The sequence below is a fragment of the Andrographis paniculata genome, unplaced genomic scaffold, assembly GCF_009805555.1.
Source record: "Andrographis paniculata isolate CXL003 unplaced genomic scaffold, ASM980555v1 Contig35END, whole genome shotgun sequence".
Lineage (NCBI taxonomy): Eukaryota > Viridiplantae > Streptophyta > Magnoliopsida > Lamiales > Acanthaceae > Andrographis > Andrographis paniculata.
The window spans coordinates 1469297-1491014 of record NW_026137568.1 but is presented as its reverse complement, the minus strand read 5'-3'; the positions used below and the strand labels follow the sequence as shown (position 1 = coordinate 1491014).

General features: G+C 34.2%; 3 protein-coding genes across 6 annotated transcripts; all 3 read left to right on the top strand.

Moving 5' to 3' along the window:
- The first annotated feature begins 795 nt into the window (after positions 1-795).
- Positions 796-6265, top strand: LOC127249253 (probable methyltransferase PMT26). 2 transcript variants are annotated; one of them, XM_051271975.1, is made up of 9 exons: positions 796-1155; positions 1969-3766; positions 3863-4012; positions 4189-4459; positions 4550-4660; positions 4831-5005; positions 5084-5356; positions 5429-5623; positions 5722-6265. In XM_051271975.1, the coding sequence occupies exons 2-9, from the start codon at positions 2018-2020 to the stop codon at positions 5948-5950; spliced, it is 3153 nt and encodes a 1050-aa protein (XP_051127932.1). In that variant the 5' UTR covers positions 796-1155; positions 1969-2017; the 3' UTR covers positions 5951-6265. The 2 variants fall into 2 exon arrangements, with proteins under 2 accessions (XP_051127932.1, XP_051127933.1); XM_051271976.1 differs by lacking the exon at positions 796-1155 and adding an exon at positions 1158-1231.
- A 1304-nt stretch (positions 6266-7569) lies between these two features.
- Positions 7570-12489, top strand: LOC127249357 (phosphatidate cytidylyltransferase 1). Of its 3 annotated transcripts, none has more exons than XM_051272112.1 (12): positions 7570-7727; positions 8701-8898; positions 9056-9309; positions 9670-9821; positions 10103-10244; positions 10627-10783; positions 10886-10933; positions 11018-11104; positions 11625-11753; positions 11831-11887; positions 11960-12043; positions 12136-12489. In XM_051272112.1, the coding sequence occupies exons 2-12, from the start codon at positions 8821-8823 to the stop codon at positions 12223-12225; spliced, it is 1278 nt and encodes a 425-aa protein (XP_051128069.1). In that variant the 5' UTR covers positions 7570-7727; positions 8701-8820; the 3' UTR covers positions 12226-12489. The 3 variants fall into 3 exon arrangements, with proteins under 3 accessions (XP_051128069.1, XP_051128068.1, XP_051128070.1); XM_051272111.1 differs by having other exon boundaries at positions 7572-7750; XM_051272113.1 differs by lacking the exon at positions 7570-7727 and adding an exon at positions 8065-8138.
- Positions 12490-16187: 3698 nt separating this feature from the next.
- LOC127249195 (PRA1 family protein D-like) lies at positions 16188-16956 on the top strand. Its single transcript, XM_051271897.1, has one exon. The coding sequence runs from the start codon at positions 16256-16258 to the stop codon at positions 16775-16777; it is 522 nt and encodes a 173-aa protein (XP_051127854.1). The 5' UTR covers positions 16188-16255; the 3' UTR covers positions 16778-16956.
- The last annotated feature ends 4762 nt before the right edge of the window (positions 16957-21718 follow it).

The following is a 21718-nucleotide window of genomic DNA, read 5'->3' as shown; positions in this document are numbered from 1 at the left end:
AACAAAGTTATGAAATAGTATTTTATATCAAAAATTGATTAAATTAAAAATAAAATAACATTGTTTGTTGGTTTTTAATTTGAATTTTATAATGTGAAAAAAAAAAAGAAAAATCTTTTGAAAACATCAAAGCAACATTAAAAAAAAAAATTACACTAAATATTAATTTTACGACGAGTTAAAACATCGCTATTAATGGAGTTGAGTTGGTAGATTTGGCAACCGACGTTAAATTTTACACCATATTTTGGTGTGTTAATTTTGCAATATAGCAATGCCAAAACATGGGGTTGCTTTTCTTTCTTTCTTTTTTTTGAATTTATTTTTATTTTTAAATTTATTTTTTATTTTTTTGAAAAATTAATTTAAATTATAAATATAAAAAGTTGTTTAAAATAATAGGAAAAATTGAATATTTGAAGAATAACAGTGAAAATAGAGTTATGATTTAAGTAACATTACTGTAGTTAAAACTTGATAAATGGAATTATGGATTGGAGATGACCTTATTCAACATCCCATAAATAACACAGTGTTAAAAAAACACATGTTATTAATAGAGAAATTATATAATTTATATTAATATAATATAAATATAATATATAAATTACCAACAAATAACATAGTCTTTTAAAATATATGATATATTTTTATAAAGTTTACATTTTAAAATATGAACAAATATTATATACTCTTATTTCACAATATCTGCACTAACTTTTATCCATATTGTTTTCAAAAATCAGCCTTCAAAATTTTATTATTTATAACACAAAATCCACAAAAGAAACACATTCAAACAAGCAGTGTTGAATAATAAAATTGACATACTCGGCCCGGTCCAGTCCGGCTGGACCAGTCCGGTCCGGCCCCGGTCTGGTGCGCCGCTGAAAGTACGTCACGCGAGGACACGTGCACACATTCCCCCTCTCTCTCTCTGCCCGAATTTCGCGCTCTTCTTGTGGTTTTCTGTTTTCCTCTTCCACTTTAGCCGACTCTTTCTCTTGCCTTTCAACTGCATGCTGTTGTGATCCTCAAATTCGACGGAAATTCACTGGAAAAAGGATTGAAAATCACACAACACACAATTACTACGTACTATGATCATAATTTCGCCGCATAACGGCAATGCATGACTAGCGCGCGCGGCAAGAGGTACACGCCTCTGAGCAATTCTGTTTCCGTGCTTTCAATTAAATTTGTTCTGGAAACTGCTGTTCGCGTTGTATTTGTACGTTTGATTTGTATTCCAACCTTCTGATGTTTAATTTTGTGTTTGTGCTGTATGACAAATTCGTGCAGTTATGTAGCAATTGAAGTATGATTATGTTTTGTTGACCAAAGACAATCGGATTGAAGAAAATGTTATTAGTGTTTCCGGTGCATTGTTAATAATCTGGAAACTGCTGTTTTGTGTTGTATTTCTACGCTCGATTTGTATTCCAAGCGTCTGGTGTTTAATTTTGTGTTTGTGCAGTATGAAAATTTCGTGTAGTAAACGTAGCAATTGAAGTATGGTTATGTTTTGTGCACAAAATACAATCGAATTGCAGAAAATGTTATTAGTGTTTCCGGTGCATTGTTTATAACCCGAAAGTGCTGTTTTGTGTTGTATTTCTACGCTCGATTTGTATTTCAAGCTTCTGATGTTTAATTTTGTGTTTGTGCTTTATGAAAAATTCGTGTAGTTATGTAGCAATTGAAGTATGATTATGGTTTTTGCACAAAATACAATCGGATTGCAGAAAATGTTATAATCAGGCATGTTTGCGCATCTATCAATTGTTCTAGGCATTTTTGTCCTCCTATTCATATTCAAGAAACCTAAGAGGATCAAATTTGTGCGTAATTCACACTGAAGGGATGATTTCCAACTTCTTTTGAACTTTTGATTAATTAAAGAGTATTGCTGACAGAAATGGCATGATTTGTGGTTGAAATTGGTGTTGGCATTTAATTGTTATGTAGGTGCAATAAGAAGAGCTTTTTGGGGTTGATTGAGGTATAGAGCTGAATCATGGCAACAGGAAGGTACTCGAGGATTGATGGCCGGAAATCATCCGGCGCTGGATCGACAGTCACAATAGTTGTGTTTGTAGCCCTTTGCATGGTTGGTGTTTGGGTGATGACATCGTCATCTCTACTCAATGTTCAGAATTCGAAAGTTTCGGAAGAGAACAAGAGTGAGGTGACAACAGAGGAGACTCAAGGCAATGTTGAGAATGACAACAATGCTAAAGACAGTGAGAGTACTCAATTGGCGACGGAAGAGAGTCCTAAAGACACCGAGAATAGTAGCGCTGCAAAGGAAGATAATAGTGCTAAAGACAACGAGAATAGTAGCGTCGCAAAGGAAGATAATAGTGCTAAAGATAGCGAGAATAGTGGCGTTTCAAAGGAAGATAATGGTGCTAAAGACAATGAGAATAGTGGTGTTGCAAAGGAAGATAGTAGTGCTAAAGACAATGAGAATAGTAATGTTGCAACTGAAGATAATGCAAAGGAGAATGATGGAAAGCAGAAGCAGTTTGAGGATAGCCAGGGTGACTTGCCCGAGGATGCAATTAAAGTTGACAATAATGAACGTTCGAATCAGATGGAGAAGAATGAGAAGGGGGGTGAAGGGATGGAAGCAAGCAGTGATAAAATGAAAGGAGCTGGTGTAGGAAACAAAGAGGAAATGAAAGATTTGTCGGGGAATGTAGAGGGAAAGAAAGCTGATGGTGAAGGACAGGTGGAGAATAAAGTCTCTTCAAGTTTTGGGGCTGCAGAAAATGAGAAAAAATCCGATGAAAATTCTGGGCAAATGGATGTAAATAAACAAGGGGATCAGGCAGAGAAGATGGAAAGTAAGAATGATGGCGGTGAGAAAAAAGCAGAAGAAAATTCAGTCAATGAAGCTGTCGAAAAAGTAGAGGCTAAAGTGGAGGGAATGTTGGATAACAAGAATGATGGTAGTGAGAAAAGATCGGAAGAAGATTCAGGTAAAACTGAGATGAAAGCTCAAGATGGTCAGGTGGAGGAGAAAGTGGAGAGCAAGACAGATAACAATGAGAAAGCTTCGGAAGAAAAAACTACCAAAACAGATGTAGATAAACCTGATGGTCAGGTAGATGAAAGTTTGAATAGCAAGAAAGATGATAGTGAAAAAAGCTCGAAGGAAAATTCAGGGAAAACAGATGTAGATAAACAAGGGGGTGGGGTTGAGGAAAAGGTGGATAATGGGAAGATATCTGAGGAAAATTCAGGCAAAACAGATGTAGAGGCTGAGAACCCAAAAGATAAGGATAATAAAAATATCTATTCAGAAAATTCAGGCAATGCAAATGATGTGAAAAAAGAGGATCAGAAAGATGCAACAATGGAGAAAAAGAAAGACGAGAAGCCTGCAGATCAAGGTTCCATTGAGAAAAAAGACCAACCAGGTGAAGTGTTTCCATCAGGAGCTCAGTCAGAGCTTTTGAAGGAGTCGACAACACAAAATGGATCATTTTCAACTCAGGCGACCACGTCGAAAAATGAAAAGGAAGCTCAAACATCATCTACACCAGAGAACAAGAACACTTATAGTTGGAAACTCTGCAAAACCTATGCTGGGCCGGATTACATTCCATGCCTAGACAACTTAGCGGCAATAAATAAACTTCGAACAACTAAGCACTACGAACACAGGGAGAGGCACTGTCCAGAGAATCCTCCGACCTGCATTGTTCCCGTCCCTCAAGGATATCAACGCCCCATTGAATGGCCTAGTAGCCGGGACAAGGTATAAACTTTAAACAAGATGGTCCTTCGTTTTTTTTTTTTCCATTTTTTGATTTAGTTCTTCTTTGTAACGATATACTTCTGTTATTTATCGCAGATTTGGTATCATAATGTTCCTCATACCAAGCTTGCGGAATATAAGGGACACCAGAATTGGGTTAAAGTCAGTGGCGAATTCCTTACCTTCCCCGGCGGCGGCACTCAATTTAAGCATGGTGCTCTTCACTACATTGACTTCATACAGGAGGTAATGTTTTTATTTATTTTTTAATTTATGGCTATACGAATGCACTTTTAAGTAAATCATAGCGCCGTATTCTTACTATGTTTCCATATTAAAGAACACAATGCATATGTATAACTATCTCTTCTCTGCGGCTAAAATTTCAGAATTAAATTGTTTTGAGTTGAATTTTTATGCAGTCTGTGCCTGACATTGCATGGGGAAAACAATCCCGAGTTGTTTTGGATGTTGGCTGCGGCGTTGCTAGCTTTGGAGGTTTTCTATTCGATAGAGATGTGCTGACTATGTCGCTGGCCCCAAAAGACGAGCACGAGGCTCAGGTTCAATTTGCACTTGAAAGAGGAATTCCGGCAATATCTGCTGTTATGGGGACATCAAGACTTCCGTATCCTGCAAGAGTCTTCGATGTTGTGCATTGTGCACGTTGCAGGGTGCCGTGGCATATCGAAGGTTCTTTAAACTCGACTTAAATCAGAGCACGCACCCCTAAATCCGTAAATTAGCCTCATCTTTTACTTACCAAATTGTGTTAACTTTTAGGTGGTAAGCTTCTGTTGGAGCTTAACCGGTTGCTACGTCCGGGTGGCTTCTTCGTCTGGTCTGCGACTCCTGTTTACCAGAAACTACCCGAAGATGTTGAGATCTGGGAAGGTATGTTCTAATAACAAATAACATTGATAGTTGATTCGAAAAAATGAGTCGATAACTTTTGTAGCTACAAGGAAATAAGAAGACTTGTCGAAGCGATTCGAAAGTAGTAATTTGCAAGCCGTGTCTTACTTTGAAGCGACGTTTTTAACGTATTGAGCTTTTAATGATAGCAATGAAGAAATTGACGAAAGCAATGTGCTGGGAAGTTGTGTCAATAATCAAAGATCAAGTAAACGGAGTAGGAATCGCGGTGTATCGCAAGCCTACGACGGATGAGTGCTACGAAAAAAGGAAGGAAAACAATCCTCCACTCTGCCCCGACACCGATGATCCAAATGCAGCCTGGTATGCATTTCATTTACGTCTCCCCAAAAAATTGATTCTTGATTCAATTTAGCTACAATTTGTTGTGAATGTGATCAGGAATGTGCCTCTACAAGCATGCATGCACAAAATCCCCGCCGCTCCGACAGAACGCGGCTCTAAATGGCCGGAACAGTGGCCCGCACGCGTCGAGAAACCGCCGTATTGGCTGTCGAGCAGCGAGGTCGGTGTTTACGGCAAACCAGCTCCGGACGACTTTTCCGCGGATTACCAACACTGGAAACGCGTCGTGAAAAACTCTTACCTGAACGGACTCGGGATCAAGTGGTCCACCGTGCGAAACGTCATGGACATGCGAGCCGTCTACGGAGGGTAAGCAAAAAATAATAAATAGCGTCGAAAAATTCTAAAAGTATCTATCTAAACAGAACCTCTGTCTCTCAGGTTGGCAGCCGCCCTGAGAGAACAGAACATATGGGTCATGAACGTGATCTCGATCGACGCCGCCGATACACTCCCGATCATCTACGAGCGAGGCCTATTCGGCATCTATCATGACTGGTGCCAATCGTTCAGTACTTACCCGAGAACATACGACCTCCTCCACGCCGACCATCTCTTCTCAAAGATTAAACAAAAGTGCGTGCAATATTCGATATTCGCCGCCTATACATATATATATATATATAATTTTTTTGATCTTGGCTGAGCCTTTTGGATATGTATGAGAATTACAGGTGCAATTTAATGGCTTTGGTCGCCGAGACCGACCGGATTTTAAGACCAGAAGGCAAGATCATCGTCCGGGACACATCTGAGATTATCACCGAACTCGAGACGATATTCAAATCCTTGCAATGGGACGTGCGCATGACTTACTCGAAGAACAATGAGGGAATGCTCGTCGCCAAGAAGACAATGTGGCGGCCGACGGAGGAGGAGGTGTTGACGTACTCCATCTCTTGAGTTCTCGCAGGTACGTTTTTTTTTTTATCGAGGCTTAGTTTCTCTTGCCAAGGTTGATTTATGTGATTCTTTTGATTAGTTTAGGATTGCGGTAAGAAAATACGCACTAGTTTTGGGGTTCGAGTCCTCGTCTTGAGTCGTTTTTTAATTGAGTTAGTTTTGATTTTACCTTAGATAGCCATTGTAGGATTAGAATGGTAGAGCACAAGTGTTATGCTGCATTCTTTGGTTTCCAATTCTTGAAGGTGATTTAACTGTCTGAATTTTGTTATTGTCAATGATAACATAACACCCTGTACTTTTTAATCTTTGGTTTCTTTTTTCTTTCTTCCTTACATTCCCTTATATTGGGCTTCTATATATCTTTTTCTATATTTGGATTTCTATTTATATTAGAACACATTCTCTCTTCTCCGTCAATATCTCACGTTAGAATTAATGTTAGATTTTCATATCTTATAAAGAGTGAAAGACTATTAGATTTTTATATTTTATAAAGAGTGAAAGACTATTCCACTAACTTGGTACTCCGAATCTCCTATGTCATCAGAGCTATGTTACCTATATTAGATATAAATTATGTTTGAATTTTTTTATCATGCGATTCATTTTTTTAAAAAATTATCAATAGTTCTAAAAATGTTTATATAAACAGAATTTACATGTCATATTTTCTTAATTTTATGAGCAAATTTACGGAGTATTTTCACATAATTGTTGTACATTCCGGCTACGATTACCGGCATTGGGATAAATAAATTCATATTGCCACCTGAGTTTTGTATTTTGGCAATAACACCAATTGATCTTGTCAAAGTCTTCTCAATCGCGCTTGTCATTCATCATTGGCCTTTAATAACTTTTCCAATTGGATTCGGTATGGAAATGAGTACTTCTTCCATTCCATATATTTTTTTTTGTTCAATTTTACTAATTATATTACTTTTAAAATTTATTACAGAGGGAATATATAATAATGTGACAAGAATAAAATTATATAATTTGAAATAAACTACATCACACAAATTTCAGTCAGTTAAATATTTAAATATATGAAAGAAGGCATCTATTGATGGAAATACCTTAACCACCGGATATGGTTTGGTATATATGCATACCTATTATATAATACTGTTCCGATATTTGAATATTAATTATTATATGAAAACATAATACAAGAAAAAAAAATATTTTTTACTATTGTCTTATAATATTATTATAATAATATTTGTAAAAAAGATTATACAAATATAAAAATATTTTTAAAATTAATACAATGACCCAAAAATAAATGAGACCTTACAGCTGAATATTATTTTCTTTATTTCATACGCATTTTATTATTTTTTCTTTTCATCCAAATGTATAAATTTCTTATTATAGGTAATATTAAAATATTTAATTTTTATTAAATTACAAAATATCATTATCTTATACATACAATACAAATATTAAATTTATCAAAATATTCTCATAGACTACTATTATACATTATTCCTTTTTGTACCTTAATGCAATTTTAAACAAATTCTGATTCGAAAGCAAGCAAATAGTGCCATTTGGGACCCAAAACTCTGGCATAATCACATATTCGCTCCCAAACCAATTTTCATTAATAATCAAACCACTCCCCCCATTTATTCTCCCTTTCCAAATCTTCATACCTATGTAGAGTGTAGACTTGGTTTTACCCTCACCTGAGAACAGAGGAAACGGGCGAGCCACTGACTCACTGAGTGAGCTTCGCGACGCGCTGGTTGGATCTCTCCTCGCTCTGGTAATCTTCCTTTTTCTGCTCAGGTGACGCCTCTATCCCTTGCCTTTAATCGAGTTTCGTTAATTTTGTCGTATTCGCGAATTGATGGGAAATCAATGTTTTCATGTGGTTATGTTTCTGTCGTTGAAGCAATGTTGTGTAGTTTCTGTTGTTGACAGCTGAATCGGTTGTTTATTGGAATTGTGAGCTGATTTATGTGAATATTGGTGTGTTTTGTTTCTTTGATTTGGACGAGATGTGTTCTTCAGCTTCTGCTATGCATTATTATAGCTGTTGAGATGTTTTAGTTTTTGTTTTCCTGATTAAACTGCATTCGTTGGCTGTGTTTCCTTTGCAGGATTCAGTTATTTGAGACAGTTTGCGTTCTTTGGATGTGAATTTTTGGGTTTTAAGAAACAGTAGGAAATCATGGTGTGTGTTTTATGTATTGGGGATTTTGTCATTCAGCTGTTAATTATTATCTTAAACTGAAGGAAGGGGAAAGGAGTAGTCTATGTCAAAGTTCAAATTATAATATGTAAGAACTGTATGAAGATCTGAAATCTTGGCTCCTAGATAGAAACTTTTGAGCTTTGGAGTTTTGAAAAAATGTAATAAGTTAAGTATTTTATGAGATGTTTTCGAAAAAAAAATCACTGTCGATTAATAGTGCCAAAAAGCACCATAATATTAAATTTGACTGTGAACCACTTCTGATTCGTCTGCTCTGGTTTTCTCTTATTTTTTACTTTTAGTAAAAGGATAAGCTGAATGTTGTTTTGTTTTGCTTAGCTAGAATAGGAAGAGCAAGGGAAAAATTTAACTATTAACACAAAATATCCGAATGGCAAAAAAAAATTGAAGTTGTGATGTGTAATTCAAACTAAGAAAAGGAGCTTGTGGATTTGAGGGTTCATTTTAACAGGATCAAAGAAGGATTAACCTTTTCTTTTTTTTTGTCTTATTTGACCTTGTTCATTTTTATTTATTTCAGGTAACTGGAGATCCATCTGGTACACTTGTAATTCCTCTAGGTGAATCGAGCAATCACTTGGAAGTCATAGTTGTAAACTTTTAAGTGAGATCTTTCTAAAGGGGTCTAAGAAATAAAGAAATGGAAAGCAGTACTGGTGGAACATCTACTCCTACTGGGCCTACTGCACGGTTACGCCGGCGCAGAGGTTCAAATGAGGTCAGATATCCTTTTGTTAACTTAACTGTATCATACTCTTATGTGGCCTTTCTCATTCATATTGTTGTATAAAACTACCAATTTCATTGCTAAGCATAGAACAAAAGTGTTTGTACTTATGGAAACTTGCTTTTTTTTTTTTTTTTCTTTACATTAGGTCCCTCCCGAAGTTGATAGAGCAAATGGTGGCCAATTACTTGTTAATGACAATAACAAGTACAAGTCCATGTTAATCCGTGCACAATCATCTGCCTGGATGATTGGAGGATTTGCCTTGCTTATTTACATGGGTCACCTTTATATCTGTGCCATGATTGTTGTTATCCAAATTTATATGGCCAAGGAGCTGTTCATACTGCTTAGGAGGGTACGTGAAGACAGACACCTCCCGGGCTTTAGGCTATTAAATTGGTTAGTAACTTTGATATATATCAGCGAGCAATTTTATCTGCTAGTAATACTTTTCTGAATAGGATAATACACAAATTGATGTGACTATATAGACTTATTGTCTCTTAGAAAAGTCAGAATGTAACTTCTCAAGAATTTTTGTTTCGTTCCAATTAACTCTTTTATTTACCCAGTTCTTGTATTGCATATTTTTTATGCTATAAAAAGAATCCTGGTGGAATTTCCTGTAAAGGACAATGCAGATTTTACCTTTCCATACTTTCTTTCTTCTGGTTCTTAACTTGGTTTCACAATTTCTAAAGACAATAAATCATCAATCCTTAACTGGATTTCTTTTTTACTCTGTCCTCTATTTTTCAGGCACTTTTTCTTCACAGCAATGTTATTTGTGTACGGTCGAATTCTCAGTCAGAGGCTTGTTAATACCGTTACAACAGACAAATTTTTGTATAAGCTTGTGGGAAGAGTAATCAAGTATCATATGGTTACCTGTTATTTCTTGTACATCGCAGGTTGGTACAGAGAGTAGAACTTCCGGTTTGGCTGTTTCTTTTGTAAACTTCTTTAAATCATGCTATGGTATGTAATTACTAAACCAATTTATTTACTAAGTAAAGACTTTGGTTGGGTGGACAGCTCTATATATCTCACCGAGGGCATCTTTTGTTATTATAATCCAACACGAAAGATTTATGCTAATGTTATTAGTTGACTCTCAATGTACTTGTAAACTTTAGGTTGTCCGTTGTACTATAGAATTTAAGCTGAATATTAATTTCTTTTGTGGTTTCAGGTTTCATGTGGTTCATTCTTACCCTGAAGAAGAAGATGTACAAGTATCAATTCAGCCAATATGCATGGACACACATGATTTTAATTGTGGTTTTTACCCAATCATCGTTTACCGTGGCAAATATCTTTGAAGGCATCTTCTGGTAACACAGCTTTTCTTTCCATTGTAACATTGTCAAATGTATTCGATATTACTTATCAGTCTTGTAGTTCTTTTAGTTAAGGAAAGCTTGCTTAAAACCTTTGAGCTGCATTCTGATATTGCAGGATGTCTTAATTTATACGAACCTGAGGTCAATTAGTTGGAGATCTTTCCTCTAAAAATGCTGGAGAAAAACCTACCATGTTGTCTTTAAGGGCTTTTCTTTAGAAATGACAGTGCTATAATTTCTTCACTTTGTTGATTTTTAGCATAGCGATGATTTCAACTTAACCTTTTTTTAACTTAACAATTGTTGTGGTTGACATGGATTATTGGAAAGTTGTATAAAGAATGTCAAATGGAGTTTAATTTCCTCAATACAGGTTCCTCCTACCAGCTTCACTAATTGTCATCAATGACATTGCCGCTTACATTTTTGGATTCTTCTTCGGAAGAACTCCTCTGATCAAGATCTCGCCAAAGAAAACTTGGGAAGGTTTTATTGGCGCATCTATTGCTACCATGATCTCTGCCTTCCTGGTGAGTCGTTTAACTATATATTGGCCAAGAATTTTTAGAAACTTGCTATGGAAGAGAGTTTCGATAATCTAGTTGCTGAGTTTATTTTCTTTACTTCCTCAGATGGCAAATGTATTGGGCCAATTTCAATGGTTGACATGTCCAAGGAAGGTAATCGTGTCTTTCATCCACTCTTCTTAGGTTTCACTATTCACCCCTTTTCGAAAATTTCTAAAGTTAGCTGTAATTGCACAGGATCTATCGACTGGTTGGCTTCAATGCGATCCCGGTCCATTGTTTAAGCCAGAACATTTTTCTGTACCCGAGTGGTTTCCTGGTTGGGTAAGTTTCTTACCATCCATTCCCCACCAAAACAAATATTGTCGTATGTGTGTGTTTTATGCTTTGGGATGGTTATGGTGCTGATCAGTACCATGCTGATTTGTCTGATCGGAAAACCAATAACACATTTTTATTTAAAACATCACATACTGTGTTAAATAAAAGCATGTAGGTGTGTTGTATGAATATATTTCTTATGTTATAATCAATTGTAGCATTTGTTGTCGGTTTATGCACTGCATTTGTATTATGTTAATATAATTCACGTGTTGTCTGTCTCTCTATATCGTATATTGTTAGTACATATATTGCATTTGTATTATATTAATATAATTCATATTATATGTTGTTTGTGGCTATATTATGTATTCTTAGAGTAACCGTCGCCTTTATATTTAAAATAACTCTCATGTTTACAAAGTCATATAGGTTAATACCGGTCTATACAATTTTTTTTTTTATATATATTTATATTTTTTTCGTTTGTGATGCTCGTCTTATGCTTCTCACACCTCTGCAGTTCCCCTGGAAAGAGATTTCTATATTGCCCGTACAGTGGCACGCCCTGTGTCTCGGTCTCTTTGCGTCAATTATAGCGCCATTCGGAGGCTTTTTCGCCAGCGGCTTTAAGAGAGCTTTCAAGATCAAGGTCAGGCATCGTTATTAATTACCGTTCACTCTGTCACTATCAGACATCTTCGTACTTATGTGATCTACCTATCCCAGGATTTCGGCGACAGCATACCTGGACATGGCGGAATCACCGACAGAATGGATTGCCAGGTGAATTCCTAGTACCATTCCCATGTTTGGACACAAAAATGTATGAAAGCTCATGCCAATTTTTTTCTGCAGATGGTGATGGCTGTTTTCGCGTACATTTACCACCAGTCGTTCGTGGTGCCTCAGAGCCTGTCGATCGAGATGATCATGGACCAGGTAAAAAAAAAAAAAAAACATCTCCTAAAGATACACTTCCTTTTGGTTCATCGGAATTTCGACAGACATTATTCTCTTCTTGCGCCGTATAGATACTTATAAACCTGACGTTCGAGGAGCAACGCGCTCTCTACATCAAACTCGGGGAGGTGATCATGGAGCGGCAGTTCGGAGAATCCTGAAGCTCAGGTATGTTGTCACGGCCACCCTACCCTACCCTACCCTACATTCTTGTTGCTGGTGTATATATAAGAAATTGGTGTGTGTGTGTAGGAATTAGTGTAGTAGTATTCATTCCCTCCTAATCTGATCATATCACATCATATAATATCCTGTGTTTCTTTCTTTTGTTTTTTAGTTATTTTGCGTCTCCTCAGTGAGGACTCTAGCTTGTAATATTACATTACTATTTCACTTTGGTTGAATTTTATTTTTATTTTTTCTTAGGTTTCTTTCTAATTTGGGTAAAACAGGCTGTGTTCTACCTATTTGTTATTTTTATAAAATAAACTGTTGGATTTTATTATTGTTAATATATATCAGCAAAAATTATGCCCATGTATGGATATGTGGCAATTAGATATTGTTGTATATTAAGTTTTAAAATAAATATTTGTTATTCAATTCTTTGGTAGTGGTTTGAAATTTATTTCAAATAAGATGTTTGATTTGAATTTTTGTTTATGCAGTATTTTGTTGTGATATTTTATGAGATAAAAATAATAATTTTTTTTTTATTAGAAATAGTGTTTTTAAGTTTATAATAACAAAAGAGTAAATTCCAGGTAAGTGTCAATTTTTAATAATGTATATGTATGTTTGTTTTTTTATTCTAATAAATAAATATTTCTTAGAGTATTATGGATATTTTTGTATGCTGATCTTTAAATATTAATTATTGTAAAGGTACAAATTAAGACTATAAGTCTCTTTAATACAAATATAATGATTGCAAATAAATTATACAAATACTCCCTCCGTCCTAGAATTATAGTTTTGGTTGTGTTGGACATGAGATGAGATTTAAGGTATATTGATATTATATTGATAGTAAAAGATATTTTTGTCAGTGTATCAGTGTAAAAGGTAGTGATAATTGTGTAATAATAACGAAAGAGTATGGGTAGTTATATAGTGATACGATTATTTATGAAAATAAGACTATTGTTTTAGGACAGATAAAAATAGTAAACAAAACTATTGTATTGAGACGGGGGGAGTATAAGAATTTTTAAATGTTAAATATATTGTCCAAAAGACAAATGGTGTCTGTTTTAGTTTATTTATTGAAAATACTCATATCATATTTAGTAAAAAATAGGTAAATTGTTCTTTTAGTTCCGTAATTGGACTCTTTTATCATTTTAGTCCCGTAAATAGAGTTGTCGCAAATTAGTCCCATAAGTGAAAATTTTTTGCTGTTTTAGTCCTCCAGTACCAGAGACGCCCATACGACTCGTCGGAGAAATTTTAAGCATTGTTTTATAATCTCAATATTTAGAAATTTTAAGCATTGTTTTATAAGATGAATGAAATAATATTTTATTAGTTAGTTGAATTATTTAGAGAAGTTTAACATTTTTGTTTGTGTATTTCATGGGTGCTTTTTACTATACGAGATTAGAGTGAAAAATATTATTTTATCCAAATTATTTGATGTTTACTTTCGGATTCTATTAATTAAATGTCCGATGCAATTATATTGGTTTTTAGAATTATTAATAGAATCTAACTCTTAGTATAATTATCATATTTAATATAATATTTAAACTATTATTTTTTTTAACACTTAAAAAATATTTATATAAATATAATAATAATTTTTTTATATATATATTTTGATGTTATTTGAAATTTATTTTTTATTTTTAATCAATAAAAATATATTGTAACGTAGTATATTGACAAAATATATTGTTAAAATTTAATTTATAATTTTGAAAAATAAAATATATTAATAAATAATAAAAACTATATCAAAATATATATTCTCTTTTTTCGTTATAATTATTTCAGTTTTTTTTTTTTCATTAAATTTATGCATATTCATGTATAGTAAACAATTTTATTCATCCACAATTTTATTTTCACATTTTAACAAATAATAATTCAGTTGTCATTATCTTTTTTTTACTTATAACAATATTTTTTTTATTAATTTTTTCATAAATTTCTTATAACATTCAATTTTATTTTTACATTAAAATATTATTATTTCTTAGTATGTATGTCCAGACAAAGTGATATAATTAATCCGGACAAAATAAGTATATATTATATCATGATAATAACACAAATAAATTTTAACATATTGTTACTTATTACTTCTGTCTCACCTAATTGTATATATATATATATTTATAATTTTTGTCCATCCATAAAAATTAGGACGCTTTGACTACCACATTTCGTCAATAAAAAACCTTAAGATTGTGTTCTTTTATGTATTTTTTACAAATTTTTATTATTCAATTTTGGCAAAATTGCATATAAATTCTTTTAGTTTCGAAATTCAGCGTAATTTTTTTTTTTTTAAATTGCATGACACTCCATTCTGGTTTAAAAAATATTGCATGAAACCCCACCGCCATGAAACCTCCCTTGTGATGAGACGATGATTTCTTATCTATATTTTTTGCATCGCGGGAGATTTATGCAATATTTTTTAAAGTATAAGGGGCGTTATCCAATTTTTAAAATAAATTGGAGATTTACGCGGAGTTTTGAAACTACAAAGTGATTTCATGAAAACTTTTTTCAAATATAAGGGAGCGCCGTACAATTTTTAAAGTAAATAAAGTGTTTACGCTGAGTTTTGAAACTACAATGGAGTGTTGGACAATTTTGTTTTCATTTTTTTTCTTAAAAAATATCGAATTAAATAATTATTTTTATTTTTTTATAATTATACTAAAATTGTATTTTACATTCAAAATATCACATCAATATCTATTAAGATCACATCAAATTACTTTCACTTTCAAATGTTTATTATTAAAAAATAAAAAAATAAAAAAAAATCAAATTCACAAACAACCACACCAAAATTGTTTATGGTTTAAAAAAATAGTATTGTCACTATTTGGCATAGTTAATTATATGCTATTGTTATGCTGAAATACAAAATTAAGCATAGTGTTATAATATAGTACCATATAATATAAGAACAAAGGTTAAATCCCGACGCCTTCAAGTCCATTTGTCATACAGGGTTTGTCTAATGTTACTTGCCTTGTCGGACTTAATTTGCTGGGTATTAAGTTCGAAATTTACCCAATGCGCATTTTCGGATAGCGACTGCGAGTTCCCACGCTATCAACAAAAGAAAAAGAAAATTATATAATAGAAATACAAACCATACATATGAATTATGTAACATAATGTAAATGCAATATATAAATTGACAATACATTATACTATCTCCGTCCCGACTAAAAAGTAATGATAAATTATTTGAAACAGACGAAAATAGAAAGAATTGACAAATTAAGTGAGACAGATGAAGTATAATATTTTACAATACACTTTATAAAAACATATAACATAGTCATACTCAACAGATAATATAAGACATACATCCCACCATATGAAGACATAATACATAAATTATATTAACATAATACAAGAACAGGACATAAACCCACAACGTATGATAGTCTCATAGAATATATGCTCCAATTAATTTGAGGTATTGTATTTTATTATATTAACATATATATATATTTTTATTTTTTATGTCAGTGAAAATTCGTAATTGTTATTTTGAATATATTTTGAATAAATTTCCAAGCCGACCGAGTTACCTCCGTCCAGTTTCAAGGTCTCATTTACCCTTTTTTTTTTATGTGTTGATATTTAAATATTAATTATTATATCAAAACGTAATATAAATTAAAAAAAATTACAAAAATATTTCTATAAGGCAAAAAAAAAAAGTAAATGTCATTGTTAGAGACAGGCATACCTAAGTCATATTATTTTACTAAAAACTACAATGAAAATAAATTTAGATAAAATAAATAAATTTAAATGATTATAATTTAGTCTTAAAAATTTAAAATATTTTGATATTAATAAATCATACATAAAAAAAAAAAAAAAAACATAAAAAGTTTATATATATATAGTGTTGAACTGAGGACACCAATTCCTTCCGGTGATCATTTTGTTGACTCTTTAATTCAGAAGAAATTTTACTCGACCGACGACCACATGTCATCGCCAGCTCCGCCGACGGCCACCGCCGACGCCGACGCCGGGAAGGTCCGTCCATGGGGGCAGTTTCTAGAAATCTCCGCCCTCAGCATCCCGGTCTCCCTCTCCGAAGCCTCCTTCCGCATCACTCAGAATCTCCGCTATTTTCTCCCTAATTACGCTCTCCTTACTCTCGGCATCTTCCTCGTCTCCCTCATCGTCCGCCCTCTCGCCTTGATCTTCTTCCTCTTCCTCTTCGCAGCTTGGATATACCTCGTTTTCCTGCGCGACGAGCCGTTGTCGGTCTTCGATTGCTTTGTCGATCAGAAAATAGTCATGGGGATTCTCGCTGTGATAACTTTGCTAGCGCTTTTCTGGACCAAGCTCTGGTTGAGGCTTTTTGTATGTTTGATTGTTGGGGCTTTGGTTGTGCTGATTCATGGCGCTCTGAGGGCGCCGGAGGATTCTATGGAGGATTCGCCTTATGGTTCGCTGCTTAATGTTGTGGAAGGTCAGAGGGGAGAGTATGCTAGCGTTTGAGAAATTAGGGTTCGATTTGGGTGGGGATTGAATTCCGATTGCGCGAGAGCCACTTTGGTGTTCAATTGCAGCCTTGAATTGTGTTTCTATCGTTAACTGTTTTGCCCTTGTTAGGGTTCCTGACATTGAAATTGATGCACACGAACTTGATTTTTTATCTCATGGAATTGGATTGAATCTGTCTTTAGCTTTCTTCTGTAATCTGTTTACTTGTTTGATTCTTGTTCCATGTTTATATGCAAGCTGGATTCTGAAACTTTGTTAATCACCCTGCACTGCCCTTGTTTACTGACTTATGTCTAGTTCTTGCACTGATGTTTCCTGCCATTGAGCTCTAGGTTTATTTTTTTTTTTAATTTTGTCGATTTATGGGAATATAATTCGATTTCGTTTGATTCTTGTTCGATTTTTATATGCAATCTGGATTGTGAAACTTGGTTAATCACACTGCAGTGCCCTTGATTACTGACTTATGTCTAGTTTTTGCTCTGATGTATCCTGCCATTGAGCTCTAGGTTTTTTTTAATTTTGTCGATTTAGGGGCGTATAATTCAATTTCGTTTGATTCTTGTTCGATTTTTATATGCAAGCTGGATTATGAAACTTGGTTAATCACACTGCAGTGCCTTGTTTATTGATTTATGTCTAGTGTTTGCTATAATGCTTCATGACATTTATGCTCGGTTTGTTTATTTTGTCGATTTGGGGTGCAAAAGGGTTGGAGAATTATGGTAAAACAGGTGCCGAACACACTAGTCTTGTCGTAAATCTAGAGGAGAAGTTGATTTCATTGCTTTGCTTATGTATGGTATTGATTTACACAATTAGTTGGACAAAGGACTCATGTCTAGTGTTTGCACTAATATTTCCTTACATTAATGCTCTAGCTTTTCTACATTTTGTCGATTTAGGCACGTTTAATTCAATTTCGTAGGTATGTTTAAATATCTCATATGTTCTGTGAAAACTTGGTGCAAAAGGGTTGGAAAATTATGTTTAAAACAGGTTCTGAAGACACTACTCGTCTTAAATCTAGAGGAGTAGTTGATATCTCATTGCTTTGCTTGTGTAAATATCGGTTTATATTTTTTTTACAATTATTCGGACATAATGTATTAGCATTGAAATGTAATGTTTTTTCTTATATTGATCATTTGGTGTTATCTTAAAGCTTAGAGAATGGCGAAGGGGTGTCTTTGCAAGGTGAAGGATTATATGAATGGGAAGATCAAGAAAGCCCGTTTGATGTCGAAAGATTTATACTCTGTCAGAAGAAATTTCTTGTGCTTCAAAATCAAGGTGAACATTTTATATTATCTGCAAGTTTTTTTGGCAAAATCTGCATTTTTGGGTTAAAATTGGAGTCGTTATTGACATAAGGTAGGAATCATGTAGACCTAGGGAATTCTTGAAGAAATGATTTTTTTATTTTTACTAAAAAATAGGATTTGAAAATGATTGTTTTCTTTGGATATGCTTAGGAAAAGTGATACATAGTAAATGAGATGTGTAATGAAATTATTGATTTTGATTTCATTTGATGGTGTTAATTGAAAAAAAAAACATAAAAAAAATGGAAAATAAACTGGAAAAGTATTTTGATTGACCTGATGAAAAAAAAGTTGAGAAAACGTGCATCACAATGTTGTTTATTTTATTTATTTATTTGCTGCCCGAAATCCCGGCCGAATCTAATACCTTACAAACTAGGCCCCACAAGCAAGTCACACTAGGCGAACCATACAATGTTTGGATGAATTAGGTTTTGTTTAGATAAAAATTTTGAAATTTTAAAAATCCTGAGATAAAGGAAAAAAAAAAAAAATGCTATTTATCATACCCATCTGTCATACTAATTTATAAATATCATATTTTTTACTTTTTCCATTATCGTAAAAAGAAGATATTTTTATTTTTACATATTTTTATTAAAACTCTCGTACCCAGTCAAATTCAAATGAGTGTATAGTTGGATTACGGAGATACTAATAAATAATAGTAAGAATTTGATGTAGTGTTTTTTTGAAAAATGCTATGAGAGTGTCAAAGCAAAGTGTGTAGGTAAATAGAGTTTTGTCTGTTCTGATATTAGTAAAAATTTGTGTTCAAATAGTTATTTTAGAAAGATCTTGATTTAGACACAGGATTTTGGAGTTTTTACCTACCGTTTCGATGGAAGTTTTTGCTGTTTTGGAATTTTTTTTAAATAGTAAAATTTTTTATATTTAATATAATATTTTATAAAAGAATCCTATTTGATGTAATATATAATTAAAAGTTCAATTTTATTTTTATTTATTTATTTATTTATTTTATATATAAACAAAAGTTTGTTTGTGGAATGATTTGGTGGTGTGGGTTGGACTCGTGAAGATCCGCCATATATGGTTCCTTAGTGTGACTTTTCTTGTGTAATAATAGACGAGCGAAACAAAGAAAGTGATAATATATTGAACGAACAAATGGAGTATAAGATATTATTTTTTTGGTAAGTGATTTATCGAACAAAACACCTTCGAACATTTAAATAAAGGTCAACTCCCCTGAAACGTGGTTGGTTCACAGTTTAGACGTCTTAATAACAAATAACAATGAAGAACTCAAAACAACAAATGAGACAAGGTATTTGTTGATCCAGTTCGGTTATGAATCAACATACATAGAGATTTCACTAATCAATACATAAACAATCACAACTTATTCTACCCACACTTTGGTTAACTTAAGAAAATACTTCCTCATATTCACGTTGCTACAAACTAGTACTGACAACCACTATATAACAGAGAAGTTCACACCCTCTCTGGTTGGAACTCCTTTATCTCTGATCACCTTCGACCTCTCCGATGGATTTAAGTGTAGAACACACATTCAGAATATGGAGAATCGATATGGATAGGTAGTGAGAGCTTCACTCAATAATCTTCTCTCTAAAACACACTCTCAAGATTACTCACAACCAATTTTTTTTGTCTTCTTTGGTTGTATATTCCATGCAACATTGGAATGAACAAATCCCTCGTTAATTTTCCTCTGCATGAAATGGGATGGTGTGAGCTTCTATACATATGAAGAGATTTGCCATTTTTTAAAATATGTATTTATCTTTTGTAAGTCATTAAATGAAGTGACAGCTTGAATAATGTCAAACTCATATTTCAGAATGCAGTACGATTGCAGTATTAGCCCTCTTGCACCTCAGAATACTTAAATAGAAAGATTTGCTGCAGGATAATTAAAGCACAATGGTTCATATGCCAAAATTAACATAGAGAGTATTTAATCACATTTTCCCTCTTTTTGGAATATGGATCCATGCAAAATATGCATGAGATAGCCTCCAACGATCAACCCACCAATTCAGTAAATACAAAAATATCAAGGTTCATCAATCAAAATACAAATAACAACAAAGGCTACAGATAGTCTTGTACAACAAATAGCAGAATGGTTGTGATAAGAACAGATCAATAACCATCTATACTGATCAGATTGGCAAATAACTCCCTATTCCTGCACGCACTCCCCCTTGCAGGGAGCATGTGGCCAAAAAGGCCTCAGAGAGAGGATTCACTGACTTCCGCCTCTTCATCCCCTGTAGCACGAGGATCCCTTGGAAGCAAATTAAGGGCGTGGAAGGTCTTTTGGCGATGATCGCCAATGGTGACTTTGATAGCCAGTTGTTCGGTCAGCACTTCCTAGAGAATCTTTCGTGCTTCCATCAATTGAGCAGCTAGATCTCTTGGAGTAGGCTCATGGATATCATTGTACATTTTGTCGAGGTTCCCTTCCGGTGAGAATGTCCCTACTGAAATCACATTTGAGGATCCTCAAGTCTATCAAGAAGATGAGGACTCTGACATCTTCATAGCATCCCTCCAACTCCGTCGCCGCAAAGCTGGCACTAAGAGAAAGGTCATTGTTCGTGTGTTTGATCATGTGAAGAAGAATAAAGCCAAAAATGTGGTTGCTTCAGCACTATCTAAAAGAAAGAAATCGAAGTCCACTACCAAATCTTTCATGCCCAGTGAGATCATAGCTACGGATGTCATGGATGACACCCATTTTGATGACTCTGTGGAAGTGTACGAGTATGACATCCTTGCCAACTGGGGGTTCATTTCCGAAATGAAGTTCAATCACGAACTGCATGTGGAGGTTGGCTTTGTAGAATACATGCGTAAACGAGGATTGTTCTTTTGGGCCATATGTCTCAAAAAGTATTCTCCAAAACTTGTACGTGAATTTTATGCTAATCTTCCGAAGTTTTTACTAGATGAAGGGTCTCCTTGGTATCATCGTATGTTCGAGGGAAAGTGATTGACCTAAGTCCCTCTATCGTCAATGACTTGTTGCAACTCTCTGACGACAATCCTGAGGATCTACCTTCCTCTTATCTGTTTTAAACGAAACGTGACGTTGCACTCTACATTTCTACCCACAAAACTAGTGATTTTGGTTGTGTTGGCCTTGGCTCGAAGGAACTAACAATGAAGTTTTAATGCTTGTTTCGACTGTGTGCTCACAACATCTTTCCGACAAGCAATGCCTCATGCATTGGGTCCGAAATGGGTAAGCTCATTTTTGTCATTGATAAAAACTGTTCCCTTATCAACTTTGGATTTCTTGTCTTGTCAAAAATGGTGAAATATGCCCGATGACAAAAGATGGAGGTCACAAAGTTACCATTCCCTGCTCTCCTTACCCTCATTCTTGAGAAGAATGAGATCCTTCCCACGATGGGGGAAGATGTTATTCTGGTAGGGACATTCTCACCGGAAGGGAACCTCGACAAGATGTACAATGATATCCATGAGCCTACTCTAAGAGATGTAGCTGCTCAACTAATGGAAGAACGAAAGATTCTCCAAGAAGTGTTGATCGAACAACTGGCTATCAAAGTCACCCTCGGCGATCATCGCCAAAAGATCTCCCACGCCC

Bases quoted from the DNA above. Each gene is read 5' to 3' on its own strand.
- LOC127249253 (XM_051271975.1), top strand. From the start codon at position 2,018: ATGGCAACAGGAAGGTACTCGAGGATTGATGGCCGGAAATCATCCGGC. The intron at 4,013-4,188 runs GTAATGTTTTTA...ATTTTTATGCAG, and splicing joins ACATTGACTTCATACAGGAG to TCTGTGCCTGACATTGCATG. The intron at 5,357-5,428 runs GTAAGCAAAAAA...TCTGTCTCTCAG, and splicing joins ATGCGAGCCGTCTACGGAGG to GTTGGCAGCCGCCCTGAGAG.
- LOC127249357 (XM_051272112.1), top strand. From the start codon at position 8,821: ATGGAAAGCAGTACTGGTGGAACATCTACTCCTACTGGGCCTACTGCA. The intron at 10,245-10,626 runs GTAACACAGCTT...TCCTCAATACAG, and splicing joins ATCTTTGAAGGCATCTTCTG to GTTCCTCCTACCAGCTTCAC. The intron at 11,105-11,624 runs GTAAGTTTCTTA...ACACCTCTGCAG, and splicing joins CCGAGTGGTTTCCTGGTTGG to TTCCCCTGGAAAGAGATTTC.
- LOC127249195 (XM_051271897.1), top strand. From the start codon at position 16,256: ATGTCATCGCCAGCTCCGCCGACGGCCACCGCCGACGCCGACGCCGGG.